Source organism: Coregonus clupeaformis, chromosome 19 (assembly GCF_020615455.1).
Source record: "Coregonus clupeaformis isolate EN_2021a chromosome 19, ASM2061545v1, whole genome shotgun sequence".
Classification (NCBI taxonomy): Eukaryota; Metazoa; Chordata; class Actinopteri; order Salmoniformes; family Salmonidae; genus Coregonus; species Coregonus clupeaformis.
Genome location: NC_059210.1, coordinates 54,327,611 through 54,350,110, shown reverse-complemented (window position 1 = coordinate 54,350,110; position 22,500 = coordinate 54,327,611). Strand labels below are relative to the sequence as shown.

Genomic DNA, 22,500 nt, shown 5'->3' with positions numbered 1-22,500 from the left:
CCTCAAACCCCTCCAAGCCTTTCCAAACCTGTCCTTCTCCTCTGAGTCCTGTCATTTCAGAGCGCCTGACTGAGAAAGCAGCCCTGAAGCTAATCACCATTCGGTATCTGACAGATTAGTCTTCCTCACAGTTCAGAGAGCCTTGCTAGCTGCCTACCACATGATTAACGATAGATAAGGGAAGCCTTCTGACTCCTGGGACTTTACAGGGATATTAAAGTTCTTATGGAAATGTCTAGAAACCAGAGGAAGAGGTGGTCTACTACTCTACTACTCTACTTTAATGCTCTACTATACTGTAGGAATAATGCATGGCTATGTTATTTCAAAGGAGGGAGGGAGGACACTGGAACCATGGTTTAACTCACTCAGTCAAAACAAGTGCCTGCAGGGGCAGAATGATCACAAGAACACCCTGATTGACTCCCTGCCTTGATCAAAGGCTAGCCTGTTACAATGATATAGAAAAGGATACATAGGTACAACCTTTTCCAAAGTAGCTTCCATGACCAAATCATACAAAATACCCTGTTAGTCATAGCCATATGTGTGTTTAGGTATGAATGTCTCCCAGTAAATAGAATAGGTTCTGTGTATTATGATCCAGCGAAACAAAGATGAGCTATCATTATGAGTTCAGGAGGGATATATGTGGGCCCCCTGATCTCCATGACGAAGGACTGAGTCACTACTTCCTACCTGTGTCAACAGGCCTGGCTGGATCTGCAGGGGCTGGGCGCCGGGGGCCTGCGTCACTATGGGAACGGCGTTGTCCATCCGTACAGAGTAGCCCGTGTGTTTGGACGGAGATGCCTGCAGACCTGAGAACACAAACAACACAGAGGAGGTCAACAACAACTACAACAACTACAACAACAACAACAACAACACTATGTGCCACACAAAAAGGCCTGCACCTTGGGAGAAACAATGATGTCAAAATTGCTATAGGAAAAAAACTATAACAGTTTATAATGATACTGCTCTCAATTACTGATTCAACTTGAAAACAAAAAGGTAGTCATGGCAATATAAATTACATCCCAATAAACCCTTGGTTGAGTGGAGCAAACTGTCTAATAATGGAAATTATTATATGCTGTTCCACATAAATCACACAAAAATAATGTTTATTTCAGTCTTAACCGCATAAACAGAGATTAGACAAAAGTGGTGCTGCAAAATGCATCAAATCACAGATATTAAAATCCTTTCATATGACTAATTAGCTCATAAACATATCGTAGCATCTCGTTTTGAACATGAAGACTGTCGTTGCCTTGGGGGGTCAGTGGAAGCTACAGAACAAAAGGCTTGCAGAGTCATTGTAGTGCAGTTCCAGCTCACAAATTCATAAGCCCTTCTCTCATCAGGAGAAAACTGAACTCGCTGGTGCCAGACAGTGCTGATCTACTCTACTGAAACTGACTGAGCCTTAGACCTGACTATAGAAAGGCCTATAGGTGCTGTTTTTAATTAACTCATTTAGCATTTATGTATACAGGTGATCCCGTTGCAATCTGTAATCTTTCTGATATTTTTCAAAGTAAACCTGTTCCAAGATGGCATGAAATAATCACTCTTTACGGACGCCTTACCACTGATACAGAATCAGATATTTGTTCACCCCCCCCCCTCCCCCCTCCCTAATGGTTAAGTTCGGGGATAGAGTAATCTGATTCTAGATCTGTGGCCTTGTTACACAGCATTCACTGTGTTAATCTAAAGCCTCTTACCTTGGAAGCCAGGTGGGCAGACGATGAGGGCCTGCTGGAAGGGGTCAGGCCGGGCAGCACAGAGCTGAGGGGCCACAGGATGCAGGGGCATGCTCCTCTGTGCCACGGCAGCCATGGAGGCTGTGGAGGGCTGGTAGAGTGCAGCTCGGTAGTTTAGTATGGAGACATCGGAGTTGCCAAGGGAAAGGGTGGTACTGGTGGTGGAGGGAGCCAGGTTGGTGGCCTAAAGGAATGATGGGATCAAAACGCAAAGCCATAAGGAGATGTCGGGTGGTGGTGGTATGGTCAAAAGGTCATGAGGGTTGTTGGGGGACGAGATTTAATCATTCATCAGAAAATAACGTTGTCAGTCATTTTTTGATAATGTGTTAGATGACTATATGGAACATTCAGAATAAATTCAAACTGAGGACAAAATTAGGCCATTGTAATTTCCCTCAGAATATTATAAATATTAGTGTCATATTTCTCAGATTATGTCCAACAGCTTTAATGTACTGTAGATACTGCATTTCAGTGAACAGAGTGAGAGCACTGAGAGAAAGGCAGAATGTGATGGAAAGAGAGAGAAAAGTGCTGATCAATGCTAGAACTTCGCCCAATAGTCAACAATCAATGTTAAAATTAACTTCAATCAACAAGCTATTAATTCAAGGAGCTATAATTACATAAACAGTACATTGAGCCACAGGGGCTCAGTTTGTCCATACTGCATACACTGTTAGAGCCACTACATGTATGCATGTCAGAATAGATTCTGTCTATAAGTTATTTGTACACAGCTAAATCCACACACACACACACACACCCAGAGGCTTTAATGTAGCACTGAGAGAGTGCTGATCTACGACCAGGTCCTCCCTGCCCATATAATCTTATTCATTATGATATAAAAGACAAAACTGATCCCAGATCAGCACTCCCAGACACTTTGTGAACATGGGCCCTGGTAAGGTTAGATGAAAGGGTGATATGGAGACGAGTGTCTTTGTCTTCTCTCTAGCTACACAACAATATGTCTCAACGCATCCAAATCATCCTGGACCCAGTACTCAAGACAAGCAATTATCTATGAGGAGGGTCAACATGGAGAGAGCCAACTGGATTCCTAAGTGAAAGAATCAAGCTTATGCAATGCTCTTAAAATTGAAATGTTGCTTAACAAAGTCTAATAATGAGCAGAGTAGTTACGGGGCAAACTGACATTTTGTCTCTCGGCTTCACTATCTTGACTCCACATTGCTATCCTTGAGCAGCCATATTTCTAAGGTGTCAGGCACTTGAAATGTATGTTGTAAAACCTGGTCCGTATCTATTAGGGTACACCGTTGCAAACGAATGTTCTTGTTGGATAAGTTTATGTAGTCCCTCCCGGTTTCAGTCCATTTTCTTCCGTTTGGTGCCTCAAGAATTCCACCCTGGACATGGGGAGACCATCAATGAGCCCTAAGTAAGGCTTAAAGATGGCCTTGATATGAACAAATGCTTTTAAAGACACGCAGTGCGCTCAGGTCTTAACTCAAATACCATTTGTTCGACATCACCCAGACTAATTACTGTCTTTTCATTAAGCCTGTGGAGTTGAAAAATTCAGAGACGGCATGTTCATTTTTCATTTTGCACTTCTTAGCAAGCTCGATGAGCACCGGGGGAGATAATCAATATGCCAGTGTGGCATTCATCATGCACAACAACGAGAGAGCCTGCAAAAAATAAACTCTAAGATGTTTCAATGTTCCCCAGCTAAATAAATCACTAACTTAGCACTGCCTATATCACCCTGAACCACGGCACTCGGAGGACGAAGTAGAAAAAATGACATGAATCCATTTAAATCATATAGTGAAGTCTAGTTTTACCTCATTCTGCACAGAGTGGGTTCTGTAACAGTCAATATATTATGTTTGGTGATAAAGAACACCTATTTGTAAAATGTCAGTAGAAATGTTAAAACTAGGGAAATTCAGGACCTCCCTATTTGTAACACCACAGTAAAATGGAGGGATGTATTGCAAAAGGAAATAACAAAATGGTATTATACTGGGAAAGACGGGTTCATCTGTGGACATTGGCCGCTGTGGCTGAAACTCCAGCACTTGAAGAAAGAGGAATATCATTTATGTACAATTATTTAACTACAGGTACTGTAGATGTTAGCGAAATAGCTGTAAGTAGCAGTAGTAATATTGTTGTTCGTTAGTTTACTCCAATTAGGGTAGGATAGGGGGACAAATGTATAGAAATAATTCTGCACAATCTGAAAAACTTTAGCATGCAATCATTTCATGATTCCGGCAGAAGCAAAAGTCAGCAATTTAGCGTCACAGTCAGCCCACACAGCCCTACAGTAGCATGACGTGCTAAAGCACCAAAGGCAAAATGGAGAGAAACAGGAGGAGGAGAGGAAGAGGAGGAAGCCTGCTGGTAGCCTAAACTGCAAGGCAAGCAGGAAGTGTAAGGTTGTCATGTATCTCATCAGCAGTTTGTGACAGCCCCCACTGGGCCTGAGGCACAGACAGACAGACAGATACCTTACCAGGCTGTCGTGGCCTCAATATGATGCTTTAGCATTCTACTAGGGAGAGTTAACTTGCATTACTTTCAAAAAAAGTGATGTGGGCTGATTGGGTGTACTGTGCTGTGTGCCGTGTTGGCCTGAAAAAACACACTAACCAAGCCATCTAGTGGTTGTATTACACACTGGTAGTGGTACACACGCTACACACTGATCTGAATCTAGCAGTGAAAAAGCTTATTACATGACCTGGTTAAGGATAGTGCTGGTCACAGCACTGCAGACAGTACACTATGCTGGTACGACCTGGGTATGAATGGAGAGGAGTGTGTTGAGTAAAACCATCCACACTGTGTATGGTAGGTACCTGGCTGTGCACAGTGTTGAGCTGGTTGTTGAAGGTCATGGTGAGGTTGGTAGAGGTGCTGGGGGCCACGTGGGTGATGAAAGGGGTCTTGCTCTGGTTGACCGTGTCGTACATGCCCATGCGATGCTTACAGATGTCCATGTTCTGGAAGCAGGACTTGACACTGTGAAGAGAGGGAGGGGGAGGGAGAGAGATACATGTGCCTCTGTTACATTTTTATCTGTTATGACTTTCTCCAGATAATCTGTTCCTCCCAGCTAACAGTTAACTATCTAAATGAGAAATGTGAGAGGATCTCTAGACGTACTGTGTGCTGTGGGGGAAGTCGAGGAGGTGGGTCATGGTTACGAAGGGGTGATTGAGGGTCTCGATGGGGGTGATCCGTTTGTCCGCGTCGATCGTAAGCATCTTGGTCAACAAGTCGATGAACTCTCTACGGTCTGCCTTCTCCGCCAGCATGTCGCTGCCCTCCAAATCTGATGTCATATTCACCTGCAAACAGACCCAACACACATACACTTTTGATTAGCATTTCAAAGTCTGCAGAGGGACTTTTGCAAATGACACCCTATAATCCCTTTATAGTGCACTACTTTTGGCACCCTATTATGTATATAGTGCACTACTTTTGACTAGAGCCCTATAGGGCCTGGTCAAATGTAGTGCACTATATAGTGAATAGGGTGCCATTTCAGAGTGTTCAAGGGCTGTACTGTTGCTGCAAACTACAGGAAGAACACTGCAGTTTTTTCCCATGGATAGAACTATTAATACACACACATACAGTAATGGGTGTCAACATCAGTGTCACAGCACGAAGTGATAACCTTGCACCTTACTGACATTACAAACATTTCCACTGGTATTCATAGCAAAGAGTGGAGCCACTTAAAACTCTTTGTGACGGCGCCACTGGAGTTTATCTTTTGCCCGAGAAGTGAAAATAAACGAAAAAAGAAACCTGATACGTACTGCTGTTTGCTTATTAAAAGAGACACAAAGGACACCTTTTGAGCAGCTTCTGAGCACCTCTAGAGCTGACCTAGACACTTAAATACTCTGGATTACTTCTGGGAGCCTGCTTTTGGAACATAATGTTGGTTCATCTGTCCTAAACATTCCGATTGAGGTTTCTGGAGAAACACTGGACAGCAGTGCAGCTGAAATCTCCTTGGGTGGAAAGTTAGCAGTGTTTAGGAAGAGACAGAGAGAGGTAGAGGTAGAGAGAGAGGAAGAGGCAGAGAGAGAGGTAGAGGTAGAGAGAGAGGTAGAGGTAGAGAGAGAGGTAGAGGTAGAGAGAGAGGTAGAGGTAGAGAGAGAGGTCGAGGTAGAGAGAGAGGTAGAGGTAGAGAGTGAGGTAGAGGTAGAGAGAGAGGTAGAGGCAGAGAGAGAGGTAGAGGCAGAGAGAGAGGTAGAGGCAGAGAGAGAGGTAGAGGAAGAGAGAGAGGTAGAGGTAGAGAGAGAGGTAGAGGTAGAGAGTGAGGTAGAGGTAGAGAGAGTTGTGGCTGAACGACGACATGAATAACATACAGCTAGCGGGCTATACGCTACATCGGCAGGATAGAACGGCTGACTCCGGTAAGACAAGGGGTGGCTGGTGCACAAAATCAAATACTAAGGAAGTCTCGAGGTTTTGCTCGCCTGAGGTAGAGTATCTTATGATAAGCTGTAGACCACACTATTTACCAAGAGAGTTTTCATCTATATTTTTCATAGCTGTCTATTTACCACCACAAACCAATGCTGGCATTAAGATTGCACTGAATGAGCTGTATAAGGCCATAAGTCAACAGGAAAATGCTCATCCAGAAGCAGCGCTCCTAGTGGCCGGGGACTTTAATGCAGGGAAACTTAAATCCGTTCTACCTAATTTCTACCAGCATGTTAAATGTGCAACCAGAGGGAAAAAAAATTCTAGACCACCTTTACTCCACACACAGAGACGCATACAAAGCTCTCCCTCGCCCTCCATTTGGCAAATCTGACCATAACTCTATCCTCCTGAATCCTGCTTATAAGCAAAAACTAAAGCAGGAAGCACCAGTGACCCGGTTAATAAAAAAGTGGTCAGATGACGCAGATGCTAAGCTACAGGACTGTTTTGCTAGCACAGACTGGAACATGTTCCGGGATTCTTCAGATAGCATTGAGGAGTACACCACATCAGTCACTGGCTTCATCAATAAGTGCATCGATGATGTCGTCCCCACAGTGACCGTACGTACATACCCCAACCAGAAGCCATGGATTACAGGAAACATCTGCACTGAGCTAAAGGGTGGGACTCTAACCCGGACGCTTATAAGAAATCCCGCTATGCCCTCCGACGAACCATCAAACAGGCAAAGAGTCAATACAGGACTAAGATTGAATCGTACTACACCGGCTCTGACGCTCGTCGGATGTGGCAGGGCTTGAAAACGATTACAGACTACAAAGGGAAGCACAGCCGCGAGCTTCCCAGTGACACAAGCCTACCAGACGAGCTAAACCACTTCTATGCTCACTTCGAGGCAAGCAACACTGAAGCATGCATGAGAGCACCAGCTGTTCCAGATGACTATGTGATCACGCTCTCCGTAGCCGATGTGAGTAAGACTTTTAAGCAGGTCAACATTCACAAGGCCGCAGGGCCAGACGGATTACCAGGACGTGTACTCCGAGCATGTGCTGACCAACTGGCAAGTGTCTTCACTGACATTTTCAACATGTCCCTGACTGAGTCTGTAATACCAACATGTTTCAAGCAGACCACCATAGTCCGTGCCCAAGGACTCTAAGATAACCTGCCTAAATGACTACCGACCCGTAGCACTGACGTCTGTAGCCATGAAGTGCTTTGAAAGGCTGGTCATGGCTCACATCAACACCATTATCCCAGAAACCCTAGACCCACTCCAATTTGCATACCGCCCCAACAGATCCACAGATGATGCAATCTCTATTGCACTCCACACTGCCCTTTCCCACCTGGACAAGAGGAACACCTACGTGAGAATGCTATTCATTGACTACAGCTCAGCATTCAACACCATAGTGCCCTCAAAGCTCATCACTAAGCTAAGGATCCTGGGACTAAACACCTCCCTCTGCAACTGGATCCTGGACTTCCTGACGGGCCGCCCCCAGGTGGTAAGGGTAGGGTAACAACACATCTGCCACACTGATCCTCAACACGTGGCCCCTTAGGGGGTACGTGCTCAGTCCCCTCCTGTACTCCCTGTTTACCCATGACTGCATTTGCCAGGCACGACTCCAACACCATCATTAAGTTTGCCGACGACACAACAGTGGTAGGCCTGATCACAGACAACGATGAGACAGCCTATAGGGAGGAGGTCAGAGACCTGGCCGTGTGGTGCCAGGATAACAACCTCTCCCTCAACGTGACCAAGACAAAGGAGATGATTGTGGACTACAGGAAAAAAAAGAGGACTGAGCACGCCCCCATTCTCATCGACGGGCTGTAGTGGAACAGGTTGAGAGCTTCAAGTTCCTTGGTGTCCACATCACCAACGAACTATCATGGTCCAAACACACCAAGACAGTCGTGAAGAGGGCACGACAAAGCCTATTCCCCCTCAGGAGACTGAAAAGATTTGGCATGTGTCCTCAGATCCACAAAAAATTCTACAGCTGCACCATCGAGAGCATCCTGACTGGTTGCATCACCGCCTGGTATGGCAACTGCTTGGCCTCCGACCGCAAGGCACTACAGAGGGTAGTGCGTATGGCCCAGTACATCACTGGGGCCAAGCTTCCTGCCATCCAGGACCTCTATACCAGGCGGTGTCAGAGGAAGGCCCTCAAAATTGTCAAAGACTCCAGCCACCCTAGTCATAGACTGTTCTCTCTGCTACCGCACGGCAAGCGGTACCGGAGTGCCAAGTCTAGGTCCAAAAGACTTCTCAACAGCTTCTACCCCCAAGCCATAAGACTCCTGAATAGCTAATCATGGCTACCCAGACTATTTGCACTGCCCCCCCACCCCATCTTTTTACGCTGCTGCTACTCTGTTAATTATCTATGCATAGTCACTTTAACTCTACCCACATGTACATATTACTTCAACTACCTCAACTAGCCGGTGCCCCCGCACATTGACTCTGCACCGGTACCCTCCTGTATATATAGCCTCCCTACTGTTATTTTATTTTACTTCTGCTCTTTTTTTCTCAACACTTTTTTGTTGTTTTATTCTACTTTTTTTATTATAAATAAATGCACTGTTGGTTAAGGGCTGTAAGTAAGCATTTCACTGTAATGTCTGCACCTGTTGTATTCGGCGCATGTGGCCAATAAAATTTGATTTGATTTGATTTGATTTAAGCAGTAGAGGTAGAGAGAGGTAGAGGTAGAGGCAGAGAGAGAGGTCGAGAGAGAGGTAGAGGAAGGGGCTGAGGCAGAGGCAGAAGCAGAGAGAGGTAGAGGTATAGGCAGAGGCAAAGGCTGAGGGGGCAGAGACAGAGACTGAGGCAGAGGCCGATCTGGAGCAGCCCACAGCCTTCAGTGGCATGTCTATGTCTGGGGGACAGGGACACAGACAGGGTCAGGGACAGGCATGCTTGTTGATTGGGATTACCATGGTGAGATAGCGGGCCTGTTTTTCATAAAGACACACGGCTTATCTCTGTAGCCCTGCTTCAGGGACTATCTGATGTACAGCCAGTAAACGCTAACCAATCTGATTCAGTTCTCGTTCATGTTATTCAGGATCCATCCCTAACCCCTCCCTGCCTCGCACATCATCATTCGGCGTGATAAAGGAATAATCTCTGGAATGAGGTGGGGAAATAATCACACTGTCCTCTGCGAGAGGGAAAGATGACTTTGGGAAATGCGCTCGGTCAGATTGCAAATGTGTCGCCTCTGTGTATGTGTGCCGCGGCAATCTAACTCCATACTAACACTGTAGCACAGCAGAAATGTACGTATTTTAATGTTACAGAGAATACCAATGCATGGTATTGTAGTGCATTGATTCAATGTAGAGACAGAGCAATGTCTCCATAGGAGTGGGCTTCACAATTAAGTCCAAGAGCAACAAAGCAGTAGAAGACTTTTAGTATAATCATCACTACTCTTTATCCTGCCACAACACAAAAAGCTCAGAAATTGAGTATAGTCCTATATTACATAACGAGTAGAGTGTCTGTAAATGCATGTCAATGGATATTTCTGGCTTCAGAGCAGTGGTGTAAAGTACTTAAGTAAAAATACTTTAAAGTACTACTTAAGTAGTTTTTTGGGGTATCTATACTTTACTATTTATATTTTTGACAACTTTTACTTTTACTCTACTACATTCCTAAAGAAAATAATGTACTTTTTACTCCATACATTTTCCCTGACATCCAAAACTACTTGTTACATTTTGAATGCTTAACAGGACAGGAAAATGGTCCAATTCACACACTTTTATTAAGAGAATATCCCTGGTCATCTCTACTGCCTCTGATCTGGCGGAATCACTAAACACAAATGCTTCATTTGTAAATGATGTCTGAGTGTTGGGTGTGCCTTTGACTATCCGTAAATTGCTTAATAGAAGTAATTTTAAATTATTTGTACTTTTACTTTTGATACTTAAGAATATTTAAAACCAAATACTTTTATACTTTTACTGAAGTAGTATTTTACTTGAGTCATTTTCTATTAAGGTAGCTTTACTTTTTCTCAAGTATAACAATTTGGTACTTTTTCCACCACTGCTTCAGAGACACATCTGCTATCATAGAATAGAATCTAGAATCTAGTAATTATATTTCTTTGCTGCTGAGGACCTGTGACATGGCACTCCACAACACAAAAACAGGATAGCACATGCAATTATAGAAATATAATCTATAATCTAACTTTCTATTTCTATGCTGCTGAGGGCCTGTGACATGACATAGCACTCCAGAACACAAAAACAGGACAGCAGATGCTATTATAGAAATATAATCTAGAATCTAATGCATCTATTTCTATGCTGAGGAGCTGTGACAAGATATGACACTAGAGAACATCAGGACAGGACAGAAGATGTCTAAGCAGCACTGGGACACATCCGGCTTCCTGTGCCTGAGGAGAGGTGGAGTTAACCATGCAAAACTGTGATCTGTAACAAACAAGTTTAAAACATCAGGTTTCATGTTGGCCAACTTAAATGCTGAGGGAAAACCAACAGCATCACATTTAGGTTGAGGTCAGTAGTATTACCCAGAGGAAAGAGAGAGTAGCTCGAGTGAAACTGAACGTGAGGAGCAGAATGCTTGTATTTCAGCCATTGCTTCACTGTCAGCAACGTTATTGTAAAGTCATGCTGGGTCTCAAGAGTGGTGTGGTTAAAATGTCCTCACCACCCAGATGTCTTGCCCTCCCTAATTCTCTTTAGACCTCCATTCAGTTCAGCTGGTCCTAACAAGGGATCAGACGGAGATGGATCCTCCAGAACTTTCAGCTCTCCGCACATTTCCCACGACAGTGTGGAGGCAACAACAATCTCACCATGGGCAGACGTCCCGGTAACTGACCCAAATCTCTCTCTCCAGTCCCTCTGTGCTTTCAGCTATCGTCCATCATACAAATTAAGACAGATGTCCACACTGCTTACTTATTTATCTGGCCCTGGATTCTGAATCTGATATTTTCTCCTCATTAGGACTAGCTCTCAGTCTACTCTGTTTCTTTCAGTAACCTTGTGTGTCAGTGTGTGTGTGTGTGTGTGTGTGTGTGCTTGCATGCATGTGTGTATCTATGTGTGTGTGTGTGTGTGTGTGTGTGTGTGTGTGTGTGTGTGTGTGTGTGTGTGTGTGTGTGTGTGTGTGTGTGTGTGTGTGTGTGTGTGTGTGCGCGCGCGTAGTACGGGGACAGAGAGGCTCAGAGTGAGTGCTGACCCTGGTGACCTGGCCTGTGCATGTTGATTTTATTAGACCACTGTTTTGTGTCTGGGAGTAGGAGCAGCTTGGAGGTATGGCCTCCTAAACTAGCTCAGGCAGAGGCACTAACTTCACTGAGCACCGCTGCCGCTGTGGCTGCACGCTATGCATGCTATGCCAGACCTGGAGCACTCTGGCTGGGTACTGGTCAACTCTAATAGTCCAGATGGCACAACAGTGAAGTGAACATGTGTGTAGGTTTGCATGAGGTGGAGGATCCCAAGAGCTTTACGTGACAGACTCTGTGTGTGTGTGTGTGTGTGTGTGTGTGTGTGTGTGTGTGTGTGTGTGTGCGTGCGTGTTGTGTATGTATTGTGTGTTGTGTGTGTGTGTATATATTTATGTGTGTGTGTGTGCGTGTGTGTGTGTGTGTGTGCATTGGAAACTGCATTCATATTGCAGACCTCAGTCATATTACCTGACTTAATCAGTAAGTCGCTCTGGATAAGAGCGTCTGCTAAATGACTAAAATGTAAATGTACATTGACAGCTCCTTATCCTCCCCAGAAGAAACAAGACATTTTAGATGCCTGGGAAATGTATCAGGGTTTCCATGCGTCAATACCGGTAAGTACTGTATGTGTGCTGGAAAAACAAGTATGTTTGGGCGGGTGACAGTAAGAACAAAATATAGACAGACACACTATCATATCATCATAATCTGCTAAATGTCATAGGTCTGTGTCAACTTTCCCACCGTGGCATTAGGGAGAGAAGACAAGTTATGAGTGACATAAGATATAAGCTGTCTGTTGACAGTGCTTTTCCACACCAGGGTTGGGTATGAGTCACTTTCTGGTTACTTAATGTTGTAATGTGTCCTCTCTTTGTTTTATCAAACAAATGGGTTCCCACAAGTTTTCCCTCTGCAAACCTTGGTTGGTGAGAGCAGAGTCATGTATATTAGGCACCAAACTGAATAAAACGGACTGAAACAGGCAGGGACTACCTGGACCTGTCCAACAAGAAACACCTATTTTCATTTTACAATGTGAAATGTTTTAAAACACTTTCCTAATGAATACGACCTAGCTAAGGGCTAAAGGCTAACCCGCTGAGTCATAGGCACAACACCGTCTTGGTTCCCACACAGCAACTCCTCTAGCCGTCTCTGTCATGTTGTGTACATGTATTACACAGACGCATCCAGTTAAGGGATGGCCGCAACATTCAACCCAGCTTAAATAAGAAAGCAAACTACACACATCAAATACTGTGACCGAGTTGACCACATGCTCGACTCCGATATTAGTCTGTCATTTATTAAGTGGTGGTTTTAGAGAAGAAGAAAAAAGAAAATAAGAATCAGAAATGAGGAAGGGTTTCGGTCAGAGTGAGCTGGTTTCATTTCCCTCTTCGACTAGCTGCATATGCATTGAGGCTCTGCTGCCTGAGGGTGGGTGGGTGTGTGTGTGTGTGTGTATTGTATATACAGTGCTCTGAACCTGAGCCATATCATCCAGGCAGTTAAAGATGTACTTCCGGGCCTCCTTGGACTTGATCACCATCTCTCCCTCATGGTCCTCAGGTGTCTGTGGAGAGAAGACAAGAAGCAGATGTTCCATTCAGTTCCCATCAGAGTTCCTCTAGTCTCTGAAAATACTCTATTTACATTCCCCTCATTTCAGACTCATGTTAATCAGCAGCAGGACTGAGCTAGCTAGCAGGACTGAGCTAGCTAGCAGGACTGGAGCTAGCTAGCAGGACTGAGCTAGCTAGCAGGACTGAGCTAGCTAGCATGACTGAGCTAGCTAGCATGACTGAGCTAGCTAGCAGGACTGGAGCTAGCTAGCAGGACTGGAGCTAGCTAGCAGGACTGAGCTAGCTAGCAGGACTGAGCTAGCTAGCAGGACTGAGCTAGCTAGCATGACTGAGCTAGCTAGCATGACTGAGCTAGCTAGCAGGACTGGAGCTAGCTAGCAGGATCTGGAGCTAGCTAGCAGGACTGAGCTAGCTAGCAGGACTGAGCTTGCCCTTTAAGCAACCCTGGGGTAACACACAAACACTAATCAAACAGCCATGTCTGTGGAGCAGGCCTGGTGTGGTGGAATACACACACAAAGTGCCCATTAGACACACACACAGGCAGGGACACACATGTACGCATGGACACACACAAATGCACATACACACCCACAATAATCTTACAGACCTATTAGCAGAAGAAAACTCTGACTAAACACACTGTAGTAATTTGAATTACAGTCTCATAATGTTCACGGCTGCTGTCAAATGGAAATACACGGCAAGCCAAGATCGAAGCGAAGCTTACAGTGAGGGAAAAAAGTATTTGATCCCCTGCTGATTTCGTACGTTTGCCCACTGACAAAGAAATGATCAGTCTATAATTTTAATGGTAGGTTTATTTGAACAGTGAGAGACAGAATAACAACAAAATAATCCAGAAAAACGCATGTCAAAAATGTTATAAATTGATTTGCATTTTAATTAGGGAAATAAGTATTTGACCCCCTCTCAATCAGAAAGATTTCTGGCTCCCAGGTGTCTTTTATACAGGTAACGAGCTGAGATTAGGAGCACACTCTTAAAGGGAGTGCTCCTAATCTCAGCTTCTTACCTGTATAAAAGACACCTGTCCACAGAAGCAATCAATCAATCAGATTCCAAACTCTCCACCATGGCCAATACCAAAGAGCTCTCCAAGGATGTGAGGGACAAGATTGTAGACCTACACAAGCCTGGAATGGGCTACAAGACCATCGCCAAGCAGCTTGGTGAGAAGGTGACAACAGTTGGTGCGATTATTCTCAAATGGAAGAAACACAAAAGAACTGTCAATCTCCCTCAGCCTGGGGCTCCATGCAAGATCTCACCTCGTGGAGTTGCAATGATAATGAGAACGGTGGGGAATCGGCCCAGAACTACACGGGAGAATCTTGTCAATGATCTCAAGGCAGCTGGGACCATAGTCACCAAGAAAACAATTGGTAACACACTACGCCGTGAAGGACTGAAATCCTGCAGCGCCCGCAAGGTCCCCCTACTCAAGAAAGCACATATACAGGGCCGTCTGAAGTTAGCCAATGAACATCTGAATCATTCAGAGGAGAACTAGGTGAAAGTGTTGTGGTCAGATGAGACCAAAATCGAGCTCTTTGGCATCAACTCAACTCACCGTGTTTGGAGGAGGAGGAATGCTGCCTATGACCCCAAGAACACCATCCCCACCGTCAAACATGGAGGTGGAAACATTATGCTTTGGGGGTGTTTATCTGCTAAGGGGACAGGACGACTTCACCGCATCAAAGGGACGATGGACGGGGCCATGTACCGTCAAATCTTGGGTGAGAACCTCCTTCCCTCAGCCAGGACATTGAAAATGGGTCGTGGATGGGTATTCCAGCATGACAATGACCCAAAACACACAGCCAAGGCAACAAAGGAGTGGCTCAAGAAGAAGCACATTAAGGTCCTGGAGTGGCCTAGCCAGTCTCCAGACCTTAATCCCATAGAAAATCTGTGGAGGGAGCTGAAGGTTCGAGTTGCCAAACGTCAGCCTCGAAAACCTTAATGACTTGGAGAAGATTTGCAAAGAGGAGTGGGACAAAATCCCTCCTGAGATGTGTGCAAACCTGGTGGCCAACTACAAGAAACGTCTGAAATGTTTTCAGTGGGCAAACGTACAAAATCAGCAGGGGATCAAATACTTTTTCCCCCTCACTGTATGTCCTAAATGGCACACTATTCTAGGGCTTCACAATTAATGACATTTTAATTGAAATTGCAATATTGACATGTGCAATATCCATATCGCAAGAGACTGCACATTTTTTTTACGCCATGAATTGAACATTCAAATGTAATAAGGGTCCCCTGGGAAACTCTGACCAACACTTTGGTTCCTCCTTGTCACAACAACTTCTAATGTACCTGGCTTTTTCATTAGTTGTCATGCCAAATAACACCAACCATAGAATCCGAATACACATTTAATTTCGCAATATTTGGTAAAAATCGCAATTTGATTATTTGCCAACGTCGTGCAGCCCTACCCTATTCCCTATATAGTGCACTACTTTTGAACAGGGCCCATAGGTCTGGTCAAAAGTAGTGCACTTTATAGGGACTAAAGCACAATTTTTAAGACACACTCGTGTTGAGACCTGATCAATCTTGGAAGAGAACATCACTAAGTGCAGCGGAGCGGTGAATATAGCTGTATCCAGCTGAGATATTGATATTGTGGAGTCAGAACGTGCAATACAGTAAAACTATGTCTGCAGATTCGCCGCATGACACAAGAAAGTTTACCCAGTTAATGAGGAAAAAACTGGCCAACTCCTTATTGAGTGGCCTGCATAGAGGGACACAGAGTGTGTGCGTGTATGTGTGTGCGTGTGTGCGTGAGTGTGTGAGTGAGTGCGTGAGTGCGTGTGTGCATGTGTGCATGTGTGTTCATGTGTGCGCGAGTGAAGAGAGCTGGATTCATCAGACCCAGTTCCAGTTACCAAATCCTCTCACACAAATCCATTTAGCTGTCATTAGGCTTTCACTTTGTTTAGAGCCAGTGTTGAGTCTGTCCTGTGAATGCCTCACACTGGGCTTCTATAGTTCTACAGTATCGACTCCTCTGGAACAATGCTCTGGGAAACCTAACTGCTCTTTTGATCTATATGGAAAGTTTTGGTGCAACAAAAGGGCAATCGTAATTAGTATTTCTCAAGTGTGTGTGTTTCTGTGTGTGTGTGTGTGTGTGTGTGTGTGTGTGTGTGTGTGTGTGTGTGTGCTAGAGGCCTACCTTCAGCCTCCACAGGGGGTAGTTGGTGGAGTCTGTGTCTCTGTTGAAGAATCTGGTAGTCTTAGTCCCTGCACTCAGGAGGTACTCCGCAGGCAGCCCTTGTGTCTGAGAGATGTACCGGATCTAGAGAGGACAAATATCAAATAACACATCAACTATGCATTCAGAGTTTCACACAATCAGCCAAACAGCATTAAAATGCAGACAAGGCACGCTTAATTGGATATTGTTTTGCCCTTTTGAGTCAAATTGATTTAACTGAAAATCCTAGTGAGAGTTAGAAAATCATTGCTGGCAGAAATCATTGGGGTGATTATGCTATAATAATCATACCTCCTCAATATGTTCACTACAGAGGGAATATGCCTAGACCCATACAGATGCAGTATAATACATTACTAATAAAATGACAGTGTGTGACAAGGTTGTGTTATGCATTAGATGTGATTCATTTTCACAGCAGGGTCAACCTGGTGAGGTCATGTGGTCAGGAAAAACTCTGCCCTAACTGTGATTTATTACTGGTCATGAGTTTTCACCTACCAGATGACCTAACCAAGAAAAACACATGGAGAGAGCTGATGTCAGGCAGTATCAGATGCTGCCTGGGCTCATGTGTGTACTATGTATGGTTAGTCCTGTTATGTGAATGATAGGGATGAGGCGTGTGTGTGTGTGTGTGTGTGTGTGTGTGTGTGTGTGTGTGTGTGTGTGTGTGTGTGTGTGTGCGTGCGTGCGTCTCTGTTTATAAGTGTGTGTGTGTGTGTGTGTGTGTGTGGTGTCTCGTCTCCTCCAACAGACAGGCATCTCCTGATGCCTCTGCAACCTCTCTGTTTATCCCAGCAGATGCCACTGAGCCACTCGCCCCAATTAGCAGCGCTCTGGTGCTCCAGAGCAACACATCTCTCTGTTCCACTCATCTCTCTCTCTTTCTGTTCCTCTCTTCTCTCTCTCTATCTCTCTTTCCCCCATCTCTCGCTCTCTCTCTTCTCTCTCTCTATCTATCTCTGTCTTTTTCTTTAACAAACTCAGATTAGGCTCTATGGGAAAGCCTTGGGCGAGTGTTGCTCCATCTCTCAGAACAAATCAAGCTGTTTTTTTCACCCGTGCTGAAAAATATCTAAGAGCAACTCTAATTTGCAAAGCTATCAAATTGATGCTCTCCCCTCCTCCCTGACTTCTAACTTACACTAAATTGTGACATTGACTTCTAGCAATATCTTATGACTTGTCCTGAAGTGGACTAGTGACTCTTATATTCCTTTTATACTAAGACGTTTTTCCGCCAACTTTACTATACTGCCAACTTTTTTCAGCCTTTTCCTTATCTTTTCCGAAACGTTTATTTCACCTAGTAATCATTTCGGTAAACTTCTACCTACGGCTTAGTATGTAATGCTGAGACGGCATTGGCGCACTCTTGATGGTTGCTAGGCAGCACCAGTTAACCATTCTCTTGCCAGTTCTAAACTTTGTGAGGCATGTCACTTCATGTCACTGCCAACCACTAAGCATAACCTGTTTTCTTAACCACAACTGGATGGATCCATAAAGAATTACTATGGAAATAATTATCACTGAATGATGAAAATATTGGAATAAAGTAGGATAATGTAATCGAAGTCATCAAATTGTTGCTTACTGAAACTCCCAAAGTTATCCAATTGTTATAATACATTTGAAGCAATAGCCTACCCGCTTGTAGTCAACTAGATGATAATTTCAGCACCGTTTTGATTGGGACAGCGCCATCACACTGCTTTCAGACAAGTGTGGGGACTCATCTTGATAAATCAATCAATGTCAAATCAATCAATGTTTTCACTGAATCTCCGTTTGGATATTGGTTAGGCTACAATTACCCTGGGGAAATGTTAGCTATGTTGAGGTGAGTGCTGCTCATGATTATCTTGTCTGGTTGGCTCCTTTATTAGAACATTTTGCCAGCATGTTATGTACTTTAACAAGTGGATTATTTTGTTCTTCATTCGCAGTCACTTATTAGCCTAGACCTACTCCCAACCAAAAGCCTGTAACTTCACTGACTTGTCTCAATCAATGTGATTTTGTTTCACTGAATCTCCATCTGTATAGGCTATTTGGTTAATTGGTCTCTGGCTGGGCAAATAAGTGGAGGTGGTATAGCTAATCTTTTAGTTTGCTTATCTGTCACTGATCAGAAACATTTAGCAAGCAATAATGTAGCCTAAATCAAGTGTAGGCCTATTATTTTGGTAGATCGCTTATAGGCAACTCCAAGACCCCGTGGTTGTGAAACATCAACAGGAGACTCCCATGCGGTATCATGATGAAGATACTCTCAATGTAAGACCCTACACCTGCTCCCTAACAAAGTGGAGTGAGGGTAGGCAAGAGATTTAAAAAGGATGGGCTCTGTTTCAAAATATCACTTTTATATGACAGCGGTTCCACACGTTCCCGTGACACAAGTTGTGTGGGACAAATATTTGTTGTATTCTATTCTGTTATATTCCATTATATTCTTACTACAAAATATATGTGTGTTGACTGTGATCGGGGTAGGTGTGTCTTTTCGGTTTAATGAACAAAATAATGAACTATTGATTTCATTTATTTAGACCAACATAATAAAACTCATAATATGCCATTCTATTGTTTTGAAAATACATTTTATTAGTCTTGTAATGTTTCTTAGGCCCTGCCTAAAATAATGAATAATATATTTATTTTTGATGGTGTATATTCAATGGTTTATTAAAATAGACGCCCACCCACATCTGTACACCACTACTACCACTCATCACCAGCATGAGGGAGATATTAAAGGCTTATGCAGGCAAGAATGTGGTAAAAATTAGCCTGTTTGTAAGGGGGTCATATAAACATTGTCCAATTCTTTCTACCGGCAAAATACTGTAAATCCTATGTGAAAGCAGAACTCTTAGTATGCAACTATTGCAAAATGCACACCTTGATAGATTGAAATGGTTGAACTCTTTTACATTTCCTGTTTATAGTAGCATTCAGAAACAACTTCTTCTAGTTCTTGTCTTGGAGGCTTTCTCTCATTTAGGCATCACTCATTATGTTTCAGGTTATCACCCCCCCATGGGCAGACCCTCAGACCTACCTGGTCGTACTCGGAGGCTCCTGGGTAGAGGGGCCAGCCTAGGAAGAGCTCAGCGATGACACAGCCCAGGGACCACATGTCGATGGCCTCACAGAAGGGCAGGCCCAGGATGATCTCTGGAGCTCTGAGGAGAGAGAGAGAGAGAAAGAGATAGAGAGAGAGAGAGAGAGAGAGAGAGAGAGAGAGAGAGAGAGAGAGAGAGAGAGAGAGAGAGAGAGAGAGAGAGAGAGAGACAGACAGACAGACAGCATGGTTAGATACAGGCCAGAGTATTTCTGTAAGGTAAGCAATGGTACAAGAAGGATCATCTGTATGAGCTATGGAACTGACCGCACATTGTATCTAACCTGGCAAAGACCATGACAGAGATTCAAACAAATGCAGATAAACGACCTGTGCACTGCAATTTACTTTTCTGCTTGAGCCAACTTGGCCTTTACAGCGAACATGATCTCTGTAAACGTTGGGAAAATAGCTTTTAAAAGTATATTGCTGTGTGCAGGTTGTTAATCTGCGTTGGATTGAATCCCGGCCCTTGTCATCAGAAAATGTGTCAATGTAACACTAACTTTAATGAAAGATCTAATCTGGGAGAAGCAAACAAATGAGTGACATTCACTTTCTTCAGTGTTAGGAGCAGCAGCTAACCCTCCCAAGACATCAGCTAACTGGGCCTCTCTATTCAAAACATTCCCGAAACAAACATTACTTAATTTGATTCCATTGCCAGCAGCAGTCTTAACGTTCCGCCCAAGATAAACTAATCAATCAGCCTGTCATTCCCTGATATGTTATCTTACACTGATCTCAGACCAGCTCTCTGCCTTTAATGCAAACATCTCACTTGTTTAGAGAAGCTTTGAGAAAAGTTGAAGGACTTTGTTTTCTTTGATTCTCCTTCAAATGGCACTGGCAGTCACGCTGTTGATTTTAGTGCTAACCGTTGGGGGGGGCCGGAGCTAATTGATTGATAGCCGTGCAGGAGCCAATCGGGATGCCCAAACCTTGGGGAGTCTGGGTTTTGGGATAAAATATGGGGGAGAGGAGAGTGGGAGGGTAATCTAGGGAAGAAGATGGGTTTTGGTTACAGGCCGAATGTGGAATAAATTATGCCGCCATGAAAAATAAAACCAACATATATATATAGCCAGAGCAGCCCTCGTCCGAATCCGGACTGTTTGCAAAGGAGAGTTAAGAACCCCAGAGCCCGGTTACCAGGTTCCTAGACTCCTGGGCCTTTACAAAACACAGGGGTCAAGGGGCCACTTCATGAGCGCCACCAATAAATAACTGGGCCTGAGTGAGCACTGAGCAGGAAGAAAATCACTGTCTCGGTTATACGAGTGCCACGACTGACAAACGATTTAGAAAATGATACCTTTAACTGTGGACTCACCATGAGCTCTGTTACACTAGACCAGTTAGATTTTAATGCAGTCCACTGAGTCTCTGATGAGCGTTTAAATTACTACGCAGACTGCCTCGGTCCCCAATGAGGGAAACTCACTGTGACTTCAGAGTGAACTATACAGTGAACTGGAGACGCTGTCTCACACACAAACACACACGCATGTGCATACAAGTACACACACGCGCGCGCGCGCACACACACACATACATAAACACACACTAGAGACGCACTACTTTATCTTAAAACATTATCAGCGATACATTTTAATGGCATGACAAGAATTCTCTGAGCTTTAGGCTGATCCTGGAACATTTCCGTCCCCAGTTTGCTCCGAGAGCCCCTCGCCGAATTCCCAGCATTCCCTGCCTGTGGTGTTCATGACAACGTGGCGAGCGGAGAGGAGCGGAGGAGCGGGGGCTCCAAGGCAGCTTGGGCGAGAGACAGAGACGTAACTCCTGGCCGGGAGCCTGCTAGACAGGCCCAGACAACAGATAATGTGGATAAGAGCAGGGCTAAGAGCAGGGCTAAGAGCAGGGCTAAGAGCAGGGATAAGAGCAGGGCTAAGAGCAGGGCTAAGAGCAGGGATAAGAGCAGGGCTAAGAGCAGGGATAAGAGCAGGGATAAGAGCAGGGATAAGAGCAGGGCTAAGAGCAGGGATAAGAGCAGAGCTAAGAGCAGGGATAAGAGCAGGGCTAAGAGCAGGGCTAAGAGCAGGGATAAGAGCAGGGCTAAGAGCAGGGATAAGAGCAGGGATAAGAGCAGGGCTCTATGGGACTGGGGGGAGGGGAGTGGCGGTGTCTTTGGGGGGCAACGGCTGAGGGAATCTGATCACATTTTCCACATGGGCCTCAGACTCCTCTCCTCTCGGACCTTCCTCATTGGTCTATTTGTGAAAGAGATGGCAGGTTTAACATTAGGAGAAACAGCTGGGACCAAGCTGTATCACGGTGGCAGACTTACACAGGGATATCTAGCTATCAAAAGAGAGAGAGAGAGAGAGATAGAGAAAGAGAGAGCGAGACAGAGAGATAGAGAAAGAGAGAGCGAGACAAAGCGATAGAGAGATAGAGAAAGAGAGAGTGAGACAGGGAGATAGAGAAAGAGAGAGTGAGACAGGGAGATAGAGAAAGATAGAGCGAGACAGAGAGATAGAGAAAGAGAGAGCGAGACAGAGAGATAGAGAGATAGAGAAAGAGAGAGCGAGACAGAGAGATAGAGAAAGAGAGAGCGAGACAGAGAGATAGAGAAAGAGAGAGCGAGACAGAGAGATAGAAAAAGAGAGAGTGAGACAGAGCGATAGAGAGATAGAGAAAGAGAGAGCGAGACAGAGAGAGAGAGATAGAGAAAGAGAGAGCGAGACAGAGAGAGAGAGAGATAGAGAAAGAGAAAGCGAGACAGAGAGAGAGAGAGATAGAGAAAGAGAGAGCGAGACAGAGAGAGAGAGAAAGAGAGAGCGAGACAGAGAGATAGAGAAAGAGAGAGCGAGACAGAGAGATAGAAAAAGAGAGAGTGAGACAGAGCGATAGAGAGATAGAGAAAGAGAGAGCGAGACAGAGAGAGAGAGAGATAGAGAAAGAGAGAGCGAGACAGAGAGAGAGAGAGATAGAGAAAGAGAAAGCGAGACAGAGAGAGAGAGAGATAGAGAAAGAGAGAGCGAGACAGAGAGAGAGAGAGAGC

At 44.6% G+C, this 22,500-nt stretch overlaps 1 protein-coding gene across 5 annotated transcripts in view; it reads right to left on the bottom strand.

Annotated features, from left to right (window-relative positions):
* LOC121532282 (homeodomain-interacting protein kinase 2-like) overlaps positions 1-22,500 on the bottom strand; it is a 125,548-nt gene that overhangs the window by 11,951 nt on the left and 91,097 nt on the right. For all 5 annotated transcript variants that reach the window (XM_041838128.1, XM_041838130.1, XM_041838131.1 and 2 more), the window contains exons 3-9: positions 19,413-19,536; positions 16,301-16,423; positions 12,987-13,073; positions 4,926-5,110; positions 4,619-4,781; positions 1,737-1,959; positions 700-821 (exon numbers count right to left, since the gene is read on the bottom strand). In XM_041838128.1, the coding sequence (XP_041694062.1) occupies positions 700-821; positions 1,737-1,959; positions 4,619-4,781; positions 4,926-5,110; positions 12,987-13,073; positions 16,301-16,423; positions 19,413-19,536 (1,027 nt within the window). The remainder of the gene's footprint in view (positions 1-699; positions 822-1,736; positions 1,960-4,618; positions 4,782-4,925; positions 5,111-12,986; positions 13,074-16,300; positions 16,424-19,412; positions 19,537-22,500) is intronic.